Source organism: Monodon monoceros, unplaced genomic scaffold, assembly GCF_005190385.1.
Source record: "Monodon monoceros isolate NGI ecotype Baffin Bay Population unplaced genomic scaffold, NGI_Narwhal_1 Super_Scaffold_5, whole genome shotgun sequence".
In the NCBI taxonomy this organism is placed as follows: domain Eukaryota; kingdom Metazoa; phylum Chordata; class Mammalia; order Artiodactyla; family Monodontidae; genus Monodon; species Monodon monoceros.
In genome coordinates this window covers 62,635,019-62,652,128 of record NW_021703782.1, presented here as the reverse complement: position 1 = coordinate 62,652,128, position 17,110 = coordinate 62,635,019, and the positions used below count along the sequence as shown (strand labels likewise).

At 47.5% G+C, this 17,110-nt stretch overlaps 1 protein-coding gene across 1 annotated transcript; it reads right to left on the bottom strand.

Annotated features, from left to right (window-relative positions):
- Nucleotides 1-15,349: 15,349 nt before the first annotated feature.
- LOC114884561 (forkhead box protein D4-like 1) lies at nt 15,350-16,738 on the bottom strand. Its single transcript, XM_029203580.1, has one exon. It carries the CDS (start codon nt 16,736-16,738, stop codon nt 15,350-15,352), a length of 1,389 nt encoding a protein of 462 aa, XP_029059413.1.
- Between the last annotated feature and the right edge of the window lie 372 nt (nt 16,739-17,110).

Here is a 17,110-nt window from a genome sequence, read left to right as displayed (position 1 = left end):
CTGTTGTGGCCTCTCCCGTTGTGGACACGCAGGCTCAGCGGCCATGACTCACGGTCCCAGCCATGGGACCTTCCCGGACTGGGGCACGAACCCATGTCCCCTGCATCAGCAGGCGGACTCTCAACCACTGCGCCACCAGGGAAGCCCCATGAGGGTTATTTTTAATTGCTATGTGTTGGTTGCCTTTCTAACAGGCATAGAGGACAAAGGTACTTCCTCACTCCCTTTGAAGTGAGGCATGGGCATGTGATTTGATCCGGGCAATAAGATGTAAATGAAAGTGAGTGGGCTCTTCCAATGGAAGCTTTCAAAGCCATCACACACTTACCATGCCTCAGTCAGTGACTTTTTTAGATTAAATCACAGAGATTTGGAGGTTGGTTATTACTGTGGTATGACCTGTATCTATTGATTAATATGCCACAGTTTGGGTTTATGAACGCAGCTCTTCCAGCTCAGGGTTTCTCAACCTCAGCACAATTGATGCTTGGGGTTGGATGGTGTATTGTGGGGGTTATTCTGTGCACTGTAGGGTGTTGAGCAGCACCCCTGGCGCCCCATCCCCAGCCGTGACAATCCAAAATGCCCCCAGACAGTGTGACTCCACTTTCGGGAGGTACCTAGTCAGATACATAGAGACAGACAGTAGAATGGTGGTTGTCAGGGGCTGGAGGGAGGAAGGCATGGGGAGTCATCATTTAATGGGTACAGAGTTCCAGTTTTACAAGATGAAAAGAGCGCTGGAGCTGGATGGTGTGGCTTTAACCACAACAGTGTGAATGTACTTAAAGCCACTCAACTGTACACTTAAAAATGGTACCTTTATGTGTGTTTTGCCACAATTTTTTTAAAATGGAGGGAAAAAAATGTCTCCGGATATTGCCACATGTCCCCTTGAGGGCAAAATCACCCCTGGTTGAGAACCACTGTTCTAGCTGCAGGGGCGCCTCATTGAAATGTCTGTGTGAAAACGCAGGGCTAGGGCTCGGCTTGGTTTTACACCATAAAGGGTTAGAATTTCAGCCCTCCTCAACTGGCTTTTATCTGCTCTGATTTTCAGCCAGGATCTCCACAACAATTAAATAGTTTGATCCAGAAAAGGCTCCTCCCTATAGACCCAAAAGTGATGTGAAAGAAATAAGCCCTGTGAAAACTCTTACACTGTTTTAAGCTTTCCCCTCCGTTTGATAAATCCTAGGGATTTTATTTGGACTAATTCTTCCTAAAACCTACTGGTTCCTCACGCAGACTCTAAGGTTAAAGGGCAAAGGGACATCGAAGCAAAAGAATGGGGAGACTGGAGGGCCTCCCCAGCAGGTGTGTGACTGTCATTCGGAAGTGCTCATGGGTTTCCCTTCTCGAGTTCACCTTGAGCAGTAGTCCTCACGTCTGAGAATAAACTAAGGCCAACACAGGGGTCCAAATGGTGATTGGCTCTGCTCTCCGTGAACTGAATTCCATCTGACACTGAAGCAGCAGAGGGCTTCTTATGTCCACCCGCACTGCCACCACCCTGCCTGATTACCACGGAGAATCCTCTTTGTATCTCAGCACTGGGACTTCATTCTTACCCCTCCATCCTTTTCCATAATGACTCCCCCCACATTGCTACAGTCTAGAGCCATGACATAGAGGGCAACCTCAGTGCCAGGCGAAGACTTCATGTCAAAGTCAGGCGTGGGCACCCTTGATGGCAGGGCTTCTCTCTCTGGCCCTCAAGGACATTGTCCAGGTTGACACTGAAACTGCTCCCCCAAAGCTCTCTAATAGGCATGCACAGATTACCCTCCTCTTCTTGGTTCCCATGGCCAGAATCCTTAACTAATCCTCTACCCACAAAGTAGGGCTAGTTTCACAAGCTGTTGTTTCAGCTGCTTACTTCGACATCTGCTCCTCATTTGCTTACTGAACACCTCCTACACGCACGGAGCCACAGCGTCACGCTGCGTCCCGCTCAGCTTTTTGCCCCCTCCATCCTCGAACACATCTGCATCTGCACACACCTGCCCCACTTGCTCCCACCCCAGGGCTGCACACCATTGATCCATCCCCTCAGGGGCTTGCACCATCAACTCCTTGCTCTCAGTCCGGAATCTAACCTTCCCATCCCCAGGGCACCTTCATTTATTCAACACAGGTACATGTTTAAGCCTCTCTCATCTTGGAAAAAAAAAACATCCTCCCTTTATCGCCATCTCTCTCTCTCCAGCTTTTTTTTAAATTGTTTCATTTCATTCATTTTATTAAAAATATTGAAGCAATCATAGCAAAGTGTAAACTATCAATAAAGTAGTAATCGAATTTTTTCATTTCTCAAAATAAAAGAAAAAACTTTCATTAAGAATGCTTCAACATGCCGTTCCTAGCTATATTACATCATTTTTATAGGGAAAACCCATAAAATTCATTTCTTCATTACTTCCATGGAATACAAAAGTCCCAAAGGACTTTGTCTAAGTTCATGCTAAACATCAGAGAAACAGTTCCCTCTCTAGCTTCTGAAAGCAGAGTCTGTAATATTCTTTGCTACTCATTTACCCCTGTACTGAGTTGATCAGTGTTCCCCACAAAATTCACGTCCTTCCCAGGAACCTCAGAATGTGATCTCAGTTGGAAATAGGGTTGTTACAGATTTAATTAGTTAAGTAAAGGATCCAGTGTGACCAGTGTCTTTATGAGAAGAGTCGTCACAGACAGCACACAGGGAGAAAGTTGCACGACAGTGGAGGCACAGATTGGGGTGATGTGCCCCCAAGCCAAGGAAGGCCAAGGGTTGCGGGCAGCACTGAAAGCTAAGAGAACGGCATGGAACAGATCCTTTCTCAGAGCCTTCAGAGAGAGCACGGCCCTTCTGACACCTTGACTTCAGACTTCTAGCCTCCAGAACTAGAGAAGATAAATGTCTGCTGTTTTAAGCCACTCAGTTTGAGGCACTTTGTTAATGGCAGTCCTAGGAAACGAAGACACCCCTTAAGTCACCGTGGTTTTCCTTCTGGCTTCAGGATTCTTCTGCACGTGACCTGCTAGGGCCAAATCCAGTCTTCGTTGTATGTGACCTTCCTGGACTCAGGCTACTCATTTATCCCCTGCCATTGCTCTTCCGCATCTGGCCCTTGGCTCTCCCGCTGCATCCTTCTCAGCCCCTCGCTGCCTCCTACTCGCTGACATGGGGCATCCCTGGGTTCACCCCCTCTCTCTTCCACTCACCCCCTGTTGTGATCTCATCCAAATGCCAGCTCTCCTCCCGCCTACAAGCTGAGGACGCTGCACCCCTGCCTGCCAAACCGCTCTCCTGAGTTCTAGCTTTTAATTTCCTACTGCCTCCTGGACATTTCCACCTGGCACTTGTACACGCACCTCAAATACTACACAGCTAAGATGGAAGTCATCGTCTAGAACTCCCTTCTCAAACAAGCCTGTTTCTCCTCCTCCAATGTGTCCACGCAGGGGCACAGGTCAGACATCAGACGTCTTCCTGGACCCCTACTGCACCCTTCACTGTGGTCATCAAGGCCAAAGGATGTTGCCCGTGAGGGTTTGGGGACTCCATGCCCTCTGTCCATCCCTGCCGCTGCTTCGGCTCTAGCTCAGACTGTCACCATCTCTGTGACCAAATCCCCCTTTAAGGCTGCTCACCGGAACTGCTTTCTTATGCCACCTTGAGGTAAGTCACTTGCCTGGTCAAATGCTTCAGAGGCTCCTGGTTACCTGCAGGACAATGCCTTCAGCACACCTCGGCTTGGAAAAATAAGGCTTCTTAGCGCTTGGCTCTCAGAAGTTTAGAGTGAAAGGACTCTAGATTCAATTCCAAAATGCACCACGTGCTTGCTGTGTGGCCTTGGGCAAGGTATTTAACCTCTTTGTGCCTCAGATTAGATCTCTCATCTGTAAAATGGGTATAATAATAGTACCTATCTCATTGCGTTGTCGTAAAGATTAAATGAGTTATGCTTAAAGTGCCAGAACTGTTTCCAGCATGTGGGAAGTGAGCACTGAACATTAACTGCCGTTGCTATGGAAACTGCGTTCTTCCTCCTTTCCTCCCAGCTCCGCATGTACCTTGTTCTCCAGCCAATCAGAATCACTCCCTCATCAGTTCCTCTGTCAGAGCACAGATCATACTCAATCATAACAAACTGTCTCCTGCCTCTCGGTTAAGTCCTCAGGGAAGGCCTGTGCCTTATTGATCTTGGCAATGCCAGCACCAGGCATAAAGCAGCTCGATAAAAGCTGTAGAATTAAGTAATGAGTAGTACAAGGCGGAGTAGAGGTGCGGTACACATATGTCCTAGGCCTCCTGGGATGGTCCAATTTAGGCGATGGTCCTGACATAATTATTAAAGCACCCCCTTTAATGCTTAACAGTGTCTCCACATGCATAATAAATTATAAAGTCATTCTAGGTATTAGAGCTGAGATTCTCTATCTGACCCAATACTCCCTTTGTCTAACGACTATTCTGGAATGCCCCACGTACTATCCTTAAATAAAATTGATAGATAATAGAATCTGAATAGAATTTCCAAATAATTGATGCAATGCCCTAGATAGCAGGTAAAGAAGACTTAAAATGAAAGTAGCTTAAAATAAAATTATATGTATTTTGATGTAATGTAATGATATATGTAATGATATAATTTTATATGTATTTATAAAGTACATACAAATATGTATTTATAAAATACATAAATAAATATGTATTTTATACATATAAATATGTATTTTATTTATACATATTTGGGTAAATGACTTGCTTCTGGCCAAGACAGTAACAGAGACCAAAATTACCCTACCACCTCAAAAAACTAAAAAACTGGACAAAAGGCATGAAACAATGGTCTTCAAGACACTGGAATTAAGCAACAAAGGACACTAATCCCCCAGATTCAGTAAACAAATGAGGTGAGCTCTTCCATTGTCCCCGTTTACTGCCTTGTGGGGCTCCCTGGCCACAGCACAGGGAGGGGGATGCAGACAGAGCCCAGGGGTCTCCCTGAGGGCGGAGGGCAGAACTGGGGATCTGGGAAGGCCAAGGTGGCTAGAATTCACAGAGCACGGTACTGTGGAGAAGAGCGCTGCACAGAACTGCAGGGAACACTCATCCCCCTGTGTACCTAGCAGAGTACTGACTAGAGCATCCATGGGAGAAAACTACCTGAAACTGGAGAAAGAATGACCCATGAGGGAAAAGCACTGGGTGCTCACATGCGGCCATGAAGAGTGCCTGGTGCCATCAGTTAGAGTAGGAAACCTCAATTCATGAGGCAAGAGTAGAGGATGCAGATGGGTTTTGCCTCAGTAGGGGGCAAACAAGCCCTAGACTAAATGCTGTTCTTACCACCTAATAAAGCCAGATCTGAAAGGATCACACCCCTTCCAAGTAGCTTAACGCTGTGACAGAACAAAGCTTAAGAATATTTATAGGAATACACATTTATCACATACCCAACAAGGTAAAATTCACGATGTCTGTTACCCAATCAAAAATTCTCAGGGCTGTGAAGAGGCAAGAAACTATGACACACGAAGATCAATCAAAACCAATCCAGAAATGACACAAATGATACAATTAGTATACAAATATATTTGAACAGTTACTGTAACTGGATTCTATATGTTCTAGAAGCTAAAGATTTAGCATTTTAACCAGAGAAATGGAAGATATAGGAAAAGACTCAAATTGACTTCTAAAGATGAAGACTATAATGTATGAGATTTTAAAAAATACACTGGATGGGATTAATAGCGGATTAGACACTGCAGAACAAAAGACAGGTAAATTTTAAAACACAGCAACAGAAATTACACAAAATGAAACAGAGAGAAAAAAATACTAAAATAAATTAACAGAGCAGCAGTGAGCTGTGGACAACTTTAAGTAGCCTAATATATGTGTATCTGGAATCTCTGGCGGGGAGAAGGGACAGAAAGAATAGTTACAGAAATAAAGGTTAATAATTGTCCAAATGCTCAGGTAAGACCGTGAACTAGTTACACGCTTACGTTTAAACACGTAGATTACCATGACAGCAACAGCTACAAATGCAGACCATTGCAGAAGGTGATTCAAACTCAAATACCATGAATGGTTTTTTGCCTTGGGTGGGACCCTCCGGTATATTTCAGGATGTTCATCAACCCTAAACCTCACCCGAAAAAATGTCAGTAATGCCTCCCAATCACTGCACCCAAAACACAAGAATCCCTCCCTAGAGTGAGGTGCCACTTCTCTGAGGGCCATTGGGCTACAGTAGACAAGGACCAGCAAACTATGGGCTGCATTTGTATGGCCTGTGAGCTAAGAATGATTTCACATTTTTTAAAGATTGTGAAGAGAAGGAGAAGTACGAACAATAGTAGAAGGAGGAAGAGATGAAATAAAGGGAAAGAGACAGATTATAAGTGGCCCAAGAAGCCAAATATAAGATTTTGCTGACCCCTGGTCTAGACTCCAGAGGGAAAAGGACATCACATGGCCCATTCCTGCAAGGCGTTTATAACCTAATGGGGAACGCATCTGTTAGGATTCAATCCAAGAAGCAGAACCATGATAGCAATATGCAATAAGGGATTTAGTACAAGGATTAGACTTTGTGCAACTGTGGGAGCTGGTGAAGAAGCCCATAGCAGGCTGATGCCTTCATGCCTGGTGAAGGCCGGAGGTCACTGCAGGTAGACAATGCATCCATCTGGAAGAAAAGCTACACACGATGTTGGGGAAAGCAAGGACAAACGGGAACCCACCAGAGCCAACTGCAACCGATGCAGACAAACTAGAATCTGCGTCTGTCTCTCTACATGTGCTAATTCTATTTTTTTTTTTTTTTTTGCGGTACAGCGGGCCTCTCACTGTTGTGGCCTCTCCCGTTGCGAGGCACAGGCTCCGGACGCGCAGGCTCAGCGGCCATGGCTCACGGGCCCAGCCGCTCCGCGGCATGTGGGATCTTCCCGGACTGGGTCACGAACCCGCGTCCCCTGCATCAGCAGGCGGACTCTCAACCACTGCACCACCAGGGAAGCCCGCTAATTCTAATTTTTAACGTGTTGTGGTGACGCCGTGTTATTATGCGGGGCTTCACTGACAGGCAAGAGCATTTCTCGTTGTAAACAAGGAGAGTTTGCCCAAAGGCTATGTACTTCACTATGCTGGTCCTTGGGAAGCAATGGTGTACATGCTTGTCCCTCACACCAGAAGGCTGAGCTAAGCTAGCAGGAGACCTACGCTGGGAACCTTCTAGCAGGAAAGAAACCGCATGCCTTGTACATCACCCATATGAGGCAGGAACTACAGGACGCCCACCATGTAAAGACTGACCAGGACTCAAGAAAGAGGGTATCAGGGAAGGTTCCACCGATACTTAGGGGACACATTACAGTTATTATCATCACTAAATAATAGCTGACATTTATAGAGCATTTAGCCCGTGCCAGGCTAACCATTCACATGCATTATTTCATGTAATCTTTACAATGAAATCTATAATTATCACCATTGGATAGATGGGGAAATCGAGACTTTGAGAGGTTGTTTGTCCAAGATTGCAGCATTAGTAAGAGATAGAACTGGAATGCAAACCAACACACTTTTCATCCAGAGACCCAATTCCTCACTACCATCTATCCTTGGAAACTGGGCTAGTCCCTGAGAAAACTTGAGTCTAAGTTTTATTTTAACAAACAGAAGCTGTTTCCCTACAGTAGGTACTTTTTTTAAATTGGGGTATAGTTGCTTTACAATGTTGTGTAGGTTCTGCTGTACAATGAAGTGGATCAGCTATATGTGTACATATATCCCCTCCCTCTGGGACCTCCCTCCCACCCCACCCTCATCCCACCCATCTAGGTCATCACAGAGCACCGAACTGAGCTCCCTGTGCTATACAGCAGGTTCCCACTAGCTATCTATTTCATACATGGGGGTGTATATATGTCAATACCAATCTCCCAATTCATCCCACCTGCCACTGCCCGTGTCCACATGTCCATTCTCTCCCTACAGTAGGTGTTTAAATGGTTTTAGTAAACATGGGAAATCTACTCCAGGATTAAAGTTTCAAAGCTATTGAATATAAAATATATACATATATTTGTATATGTCATATACAGATATGATATGTGATATCATATTAATTAAGTGCTGAATGCTGTGAATCTGGAAATTCAGACAAACAAGAAATACCTAACAGCATCATATAAAACACCAGCTGCTTACCAAACAGGTGTTGAATGGTTAAGAATGTGACCTATTCACAGGGATATCGGCTGGGTGCTTTGTGACCGCCTGGAGGGGTGGGATAGGGAGGGTGGGAGGGAGGGAGATGCAAGAGGGAAGAGATATGGGAACATATGTATATGTATAACTGATTCACTTTGTTATAAAGCAGAAACTAACACACCATTGTAAAGCAATTATACCCCAATAAAGATGTTAAAAAAAAAAGAATGTGACCTATTAATTAAGGTATTAGAATATCCAAATCTAGTTTTACCTAAAATCTCTATTTGTTCTAGGCAAATAATACTTTTTGAACAACTATAATTTGAATAATATTTACATCAATCTAAACTTAAAGCAGAGCCCAATATATGTACCACCCTTTTACCCACATCAATATTATAGATACAATAGATTCAAATTAATTTCACGTGTAGTTTTGAAAACGTGCTGGGAATTGTTTGAGATACAAAGATGACTAGAATTTGGTCTCTACCTACATAGGATTCCAGAGATTGGGGGACACAGAAACTTCTGCAAAGAACTGCAGAATGAGACAAATGGTAATAAAATCCCAATGTACAATGGACGAATGGAAATGGAAATTGAATTTAGTAAGCATACTCATTAAAAAAATAAGGAGCCCCCAAAGTCGGCTACTTTTAATTTTTATTAAACATAGTTCTTACATTAAAGTGAATTTTTTTTCTGTTCAGTCTAATTTCTTTCATATCCTAAGTCTGTGCAATTTAGCGTTATCCTAAAATGAATTTTCTTCTCATGAGCACATTTATGAGATTTAATGTTACCACTTTTCATTCTAAAATACGTAACAATATAAAACATAAATTTTTTTTTTTTTTTTTTTGGCCATGCGGTATGCAGGATTTTAGTTCCCCGACTGGGGTTTGACCAGGCATCAAACCATGCCCCCTGCATTGGGACCACAGAGTCTTAACCACTGGAGCACCATGGAAGTTCCTAAAACATAAAATTTTGAAACATAAAATGTCTTTGGAACTTCAACTAATATTTTAAAGGTGTAAAGAGCTTCATTCATGCCAAAATAAGACTAGATTTAAATTTTTAGATGAAGTATTTGATTGGTAATTTTATATTTCTATAGATACATGGGAAATAATCTCATTTTTAAAGTTGTAAGAAAACGTGATCTCTACATTTAGGAAAAAATTACAAAGCTTTCCCAGATCCATGCTTACCCTAATAATATAATATTTTCTCAACAGCTGACTCTTAAAGGTATCTTAACTAAGCCCTGCCCCTCTACAAACAATATTATTATCAATATTTGCTAGTATTCAAAAGTCTAAATAAATTATCCCCGGTAATATCTTTAAATATCATAAAAATATTGCTTGTAACCACAAGATCAAGAAAGTCAAATTCTTCCACCTAGAGGGGTGGGATACCGAGGGTGGGAGGGAGACACAAGAGGGAGAAGATATGGGGATGTAGGTATATGTATGGCTGATTCACTTTGTTATAGATATAGTTATATAACACACCATTGTAAAGCAATTATACTCCAATAAAGATGTTAAAAAAAAAGTCAAATTCTTGAAGATAGTCCAGTGTCTTCAACAAAAACAAAAATACAATTTTAAAAAGAGGATTGATGAAACCTAAAAGGAAGAGACTATATCAGCCAAATATAATATGTACCCCTTATTTTCATCTTAATTCAAACAAGCCAACTAATCAAAAACAGTTTTGAGAGAATTGAGGATATTTAAGTATAGCCTGGATAACTTGATCCTATTAATGAATTACTTAGGCGTGGTGATTACTTAGGTATGGTGATATTGTGGTTACATCAATGGAATTCTTATCTTTTAGAGAAATGTTCAAAAATATTTGTGGATGGAATGATAAGATATCTGGGATTTGATTCAAAATAATCCAGTGGGAGAGGACTGTCAGAGGGTAAAGATGAAACAAGATTGGCCTAACCAAGGGGTACACAGAGGTTAATTATATTAATCTCTTTACCTGTATATATGTTTGGAAGTTTCCATTATAGTAAACTTTTTAATAAAGGAAAAAATAATCATTGCTTGAAATATAGCACAATATCTCTTATACAACAGATACCTTGAATAACATAATAATATAGTCACCGTAATTTTAAGAACAAATGGTCGTAAGCATGGCTTTGAATACAAACATAGCTATAGGTATCAAAATGACAGTACCTGAAGAAAAGGAATTCTCTCATGCTTAATTTAATCTCATTGTTCTCTTTGCCTGGAATTGGGAATAGAAACTGCTTCGCTGGCTGAATAAATCATAACTATCCCCAAATAGTCTTCATTACTGATTTCAATAAGCATACCCCTGCATTCTAAGGACAAACAAGTAAAGGAAGTTTATAACCAAGTACTTCTTTTATAAGCATTCATTTTAACATATAAATCTTGATTATGTTAAGGTAGCTGAGCAGCAGGAAACCGGTGTTAAACTGATTTTTAGACTGGGTCTTCAAAACCTTTTTCTTTTCCATCACCTAATTTTCCTGGGTTTTTATTGGGGGGGGCAAATTTTGGTATTAATAGATAAAACCTATTTAAGTTCTTTGCACCTACTGATGTATATGACATCAATGAATGTTTAAACCAGAGAATAATTTCAGTGCTGATATGAAAATTAGGCCATTAAGACTAACCAATTTTTGTAGAAATTACAAGAAGGTGACATTAGCAATTAGAGTAGGATTACAGTTTAGACTGGAATAATATGTTAACGTGGGAAGACATTTCTGAACATTCTTACTAAGTGCTGGGGGGAATGAGAGCTAGGAGTTCCCCACACAATAAAATGTGAAGGACGGGTGTAAATTCTTAGAAAACAAAATTTGCTCTACCTCCCTCCCCCAGCCTTAGTTAAATCTTATCATCGTTTTGATTCTATTTATCCTAGCGTCTGCTGTGTCTCTAGATTTTCTGCTGTCTGTTATGGCATCCAAGTCAAAATGAAAGACAGGGGGTGTCCGGTTTAGGCAGACAGGAGATGAGAGAGGTTCCTGAATCACTGGCTATACTCCACTGAATACACAAGAACCATACAGCCGATGTACGCAGAAACAGGGCCAAAGTCGTGTTACCGCGGTGTCAGATCGCACCTGCGCGGGGCGTGCAAGCCACCGACAAGCGCCCAGGCTTGCAGCCTTCGACCACCTCGGGGGACTCCAGTCCGCCCGACCCACAGACGCCCTCCCTCCTTCTCTGCGAGGGTCCCCACCTGCACTCCAATTCCTGCCGGCTGGGACCTTCTAACCAGATGGTGACTGAGGGCTGGTCGTTCCTCAGTCCGGCGTCCCCCACCCCTCCCTCGCCTCTCCCCAGGCCGGTGGCGCCCAACAACCTGGGCACATCAGGGCCCCTTTCGCGCTGCCAGGATCCAGTGCCCTCACGGGGCGCGAAGCGGAGCGCAGGGTCCAGATTCCGGAGAGGAACTGTGGTTGGGCGCTTCGCGGGGCAGGAGGGAGCCCACCTCCACCGCCAAGGGCGGACGTTAGGGAGGAGGCAGCGGCTCTGGGCCTGCAGGCGGTCGGGGTTCGTGGTACCGCCGACGCCTATGCGCAGGGGTGCCTGGGCTGCTGGCGACCACGAGGGGAAAGAGCGAAAGAGGGAGGAAAAACTCACTCTCAGGACTCTGCTGACTCCTCACGGGCGACCTTGGGTTAAGCGAAGTCCTCGAGTCTGGCGAGGGCCGGTACACTTGCCAGGGCCGGGCCGGTGCACTTGCCAGGGCCGAGCCGGCCGTGACCTTCCCGTCGCTCCGCTCAGGCGCTTCCTAGGGAAACGCAGAGCGGAGCCGGGGCGCTGGGCTGAGGATATGACCGTGCGCGGCCTTGGGGCGTCCGAGTCTTGCGGAGAGAAACGCGCTTCCTGGCGCGCGAGGCTGGATCCGGGAGCCCGGATGTACGATTTGTGACCGCGGCCCTCTTCCTGCCTCAGCCTCGGCGACCCACTGGAAGCCCAGGCATAAGAAGGTTGCTGACGCCCAGGGGGCTAGTAGTTGAGAAACCCGACAGAGCCCGGTGCCACCGCCCAAGGTCCTCGGGCGAGCTTCTTAATTTCTCCAAATCGCATATTTCTTATCTGTGTAATGGAGATTCCATAGTGTCTTCTTCATTGGGTGCTGGGAGGGTTAAAGGGGAATCCATTGCCCCGCAGAGAGCAGGAGATAAGGATTAGCCGCTATTGTTACTATTATTAGTGTTATTATTAGCGGGCTGGACCTGAGGGAGAGTCACTGTTCCTTGTTTCTCCTTCTGCCCTCGCCCGGCCTGTCTGCGCCTCCCAGCTCCTTCGCACTCCGCTCGAGCCCTTTAGCTCCACTACTCAGGCAGCTCTGGACGCTTCCAGTCAACCCGTCCTCAGGAAGACGATCCCGAGCGTAGGAGACGACCCCTGACCCTCTAGTCCTTTGCGTAACTCGGAAGCGCCGCGCACGCGGGGGTTTAAAGTGGACCAGCGTTCTTATCCAAGCCTGGGGCCGAGGCCAACCGCGGGGCGGACAGAAGCCCCGGGCCCGGAAGGTGTCCTGACGCCCCTACTCCGACCCCCCGGGGCCTGGGAACCAGAGCTGCGACCTCGAGCTCGGCGCGGTACAGGACGCGGCCCGACCTGCTCACCGTGCCGAGCACCACGCGCCCTCGGCCCATTCCCGCTCCTGGCCGCCCCTGCCCCGGGGGCTGCGCCGCCACAAGGCCGGCCGGAACGCGCTAGCCCGGCCCCGTAGTAGCAGCGGCACCAGGCGCCGGTCCGTTCGGGCGAGCCCCAGTGAAGGCCGGAGCCCTCTGCGCGGTCGCGGCGCTTCGTGCAGGTGGACCCGAGCGCCACGTGCGCTAGGAGAAGAACGTTTAATTTATTCTTCGACGGAATCGATATTTTTCTTGAAGATTGATCGATATGGTTTCATTCGGTAATAATTAGGAGCTTAGGGGCCGGCTGATTCCGGCCTGCAGTCACCCACGTTCGTGGCTTCGCTGGTCTGGCCTGGGGTCAAGGGAAGGAAGTAAACGGCGTCTCCTGTAGGGCGCGCGGGAGAGAGAGCCTCAGGGTCGGCTCTGGGCTCATCCGCGGCTGTACCCGGCGCTCAGACGTTTGTTGATCGAATAAATGAACGAATGTAGGCCTGGAGAGTTTCCACACAAAGGGCAAGAGGAAATTGGAATGTGAACGGGTGTGTTGTTGGCATGAAATAGGCTCCCGTTATATTATCCCTTGTTTCCAAACTCTTAGGTGAGCCCCAACCCGCAGAATTTGCTAAAAGGATCTTAAAGCTGAGGTGATGAGGGCGAGACAGGCTGAGTTCACGATTTGGCAAAGCATAAGGAGGGAGAGGGGGATGAAGGAGATGAAGGGGGTTTGGAGGATCGCCTACAAGCCGAGGATAGGGGTCGACGTAGTCAACCGGTGGTGCTTGCCCCGCGGGCGAAGGCTGCAGGTGCAGAGCGAGGGCAATTGAATCGGAAGCTCGAGAATGGCGGCTACCAAGGGTTGGGCCTGGGAACTTTCCAGAACACCCTCGGAACGAACTACTGCAAGCCAGGAGTCAGTGGGGGTCGTAGGCAGAAGTTCCGAGTGATGGGATGGAGATGAGAAGCTGGAGTAAAAATGGGCCAATTAAACGGCTGTAAAAATGTGTGTCTCTATATGTTCCCTCCCTCCTGGAATGAGAAATTCAAAACTGGGGCTGAAGAGTAGATGAGGGGGCACGAGCTTCTTACACTCACGGGGGGGGGGACTTCCTCCAAACCTGTGCGGAATACAGTTCTTTTGAAACGTGAGCCCTGGTCAGGACCTTGAGAGCTGCAGGGTCTCTAGAAATTTGCGTTCTCTGGCGGGAGTATTTCTTGATGGACATCTTCGTCTTGTTTGCCTCCCACCCAGTCACCTGAAACCGAATACAGTGAAACCTTTCTGGTTGCAAAGTCTTTTCAGAAATTTTTTTGAAAGAGAGAGAAAGTTCTTTCTGTTCTAAAGAAAGGGAATAGAAGTTCCTAGAAGGTACCTGACCTGGGAGTTTTTAAATTGCAAATGTCCGGGATCCGAGTGCTTCATTTGATATTCCCCTTTTCTCTGGGCCCTAGTTTTGACATTTCTAATTTTTTAAATTGCCTTTTATTTTTCCCGAATAAACTTTGGCCATTACATCTAAGATTCATGTCAAATCGCCCTTCAGCTTATTCAGGAGAAAAATCAACGCTTTAGAAAGATGGAAAGTAAATGGAGGATATATTTAGATGACCTCTAATTATTTTTCACTTATAGATTTCATACATACTAAATCCCATATTTTAAAAGCCAGAATTTTTTCAACTTCAAATATTCGAAGTTTTAAAAAACATTTTGAAAATGGATTGTTTCTGACGTCTATAATAAATATGAATTGTATAACAATTGTTTAACTGGGAGGAAAAAACTAAGTTTTAAAATAAGTTCCATTTAGAAGGCGAAATAATATAAAATAAACAATGTTGTGTAATGATTTAGCACTTTATTTAGTCCATATAGTTAGCTTTAATTTTAACACCTCTCCACGGAAGATGGCACATCAGACATACAGATCAGAAATAAATCCTCTGAAATTAAAATTCTACTCATATTACACATTGATTTCAGGAAGACAAAATGGGCACAAGGATTCTGCGCTGGATTTGGGAATAATACTTGCAGTTCCTAGGGAGTGAAGATGGGGGAAACGTTGTGCATTGGACGATTTATTTTCTTTGTTTTTCTTTTAACAACAGAACAAAATGCCCCACTCACGTTCATAGTTCCTCTGGAAATGTGCAAATCGGAAAAGCCTTGGAAGTCACGACTGGAGGCTGGAAAAGAAATGTTCGACGCTGACGCCATCGAACATTTACGTTCAGGTTGTCTTAAGGGAACAATAACCACTTTTCCTTTGTAAGTATTTCGCTGCGAACCGAAATTAGTGGTTGCTCCGCTGTAGGAGGCAGGTACACACTCTTGGTCCCGGCTGTGGAAGGTGGAGTGCGCCAGGGCAGGCGGCGAGGAAAGCGTGACCCCGGGTGGCTCCGCCCTCCAGGTTGGCTCCCTGTCCGCCCTAAGGAGTCGGGTCCAGGGCAGGTGTGGGTGCTATTCAAAAGGCCGGTGAGGTCCCCTCTCCGCCCGAAAGGGCGACCAGCGACGTCAGCCTAGAGCCCTCTACTCCAGGCTGACACCCCAGGAGCGCCGCGGTGGCGGACAGGTGCCGGCCCAGCAGAGCGCCCTTGCTGGGAGCGCAGCCGCTGGCAGAGTGCTGCTGCTGCTGCTGCTGCTGCTGCTGCTGCTGCTGCTGCTGCTGCTGCTGCAAAATCGTCCGGGCAGCGGATGCGGCGGCGGCGGAGACGTGGAGCAAGGGGGCAGCGGCCTGAGGATGCAACAGGCACGACGGGCGCTGCAGCAGGTGGCGGTAACCCCACGGGGTCGGGGGCAGACTCTGAGCGGCGCCTGTACCAGCTCCCCGGACCCCTTGCAGGATACTCTCGATGCTGAAGGAGGTGCATCCGCCTGCCGGCCGCGACGCCGGCCCCTTGCCCTCCTCCCAAGGCTGGGAGCCTAGCGTGGGCTGCAGCGCCGGAAGGGCGCTGGGGGTCACCAGATCCGCGCCTTGCGCTTTCCTGGGCGCCTCAGCGTAGGCCGGGGCAGAGAGCAGCAGGTAGCGGAGGGGATGAGGATGCAGCAGCGCGCACGGGCGGCTCCCGGGAGTGGAGGCGGGATAGGCCCCCGGGACAGGCTGCGGCGGGGCCGGGGGCCCGAGCAGCATGCCCGGGTAGGGGGCATGCAGGGCGGCGGGCGCAGCGGGCAGGGGGAAGGGGTGGTGCAGGTGGGCTCCCGGAGGCGGGTGGTGGCGCTTGAAGCGCTTCCTGCGCCGAAGGAAACTGCCGTTGTCGAACATGTCCTGGGAGGCGGGGTCCAGGCTCCAGTAGTTGCCCTTGCCAGGGTGTCCCGGCTCCCGGGGGATTTTGACGAAGCAGTCGTTGAGCGAGAGGTTGTGGCGGATGCTGTTTTGCCAGGCGGGGAACTTGCGACGGTAGTAAGGGAAGCGGCCACTGATGAAGGCGCAGATGCCGCTGAGCGTGAGGCGCTTGTGTGGGCTCTGCAGAATGGCCATGGTGATGAGCGCGATGTATGAGTACGGGGGCTTCGCCAGCTGCGGGGCGCCCGCAGAGGCCGCCGCAGACCCCATCGGTGCCCCGAACTTGGGGCCAAACTCGGAGGAGTCGCTTGGGCCGCCGCCGCCGCCGCTCTCGGTGCGCTCTCCGGGAAGCGCACCCGCGCCCGCGCCCCGCCGCGCGTTCTGCGGCTCCGGCTGGTGCTGCGGCTCTAGGAGCCGCTGGCTTCCCTCGGGTTCCTCGTCTTCCTCTTCCTCCTCCTCTTCTTCATCTTCCTCCTCTCCCAGGATATCGATCGCACCGTCTTCCCTATCGGAGCCCCGGAGGCTGCGCGGAGGTGTGGAGCGAAGGCGCTCCCCTCTTGGCAAGTTCATGAAGGAGCAGGTCTTGCAGATGCCGGAGAGGTGGCGGCCGCTCACCTGGCTCTGGGTGGGCTGGGCTGGAAGCCTGTGTTAAGAGTGTTTCAAGAAGCAGAGACGCTCGAGGTTACCCTTTTAGGTGGTGTTCTTTTTCTTCTGCCGATTTCTCCTTTCCTACACCATCCGGCAAAGATGCACTTTGCCTTTTATTGAGGCTTCTTCTGAGTCCTTGTGTGGTGGACTCCCCCATCCCCCTTTATACCCTTTCTTGCCCTACCTCAGAGCGCTCTTCCTTCCTCCCGACGCCGTCCAGTGATGAGGGTCCTTTGAGCATTACCCGACGCGGCAAGAGCCTTCAGCTGGCCCCCTCCTTAGCCAGCAAGGAAG

Bases quoted from the DNA above. Each gene is read 5' to 3' on its own strand.
- LOC114884561 (XM_029203580.1), bottom strand. From the start codon at position 16,738: ATGAACTTGCCAAGAGGGGAGCGCCTTCGCTCCACACCTCCGCGCAGC.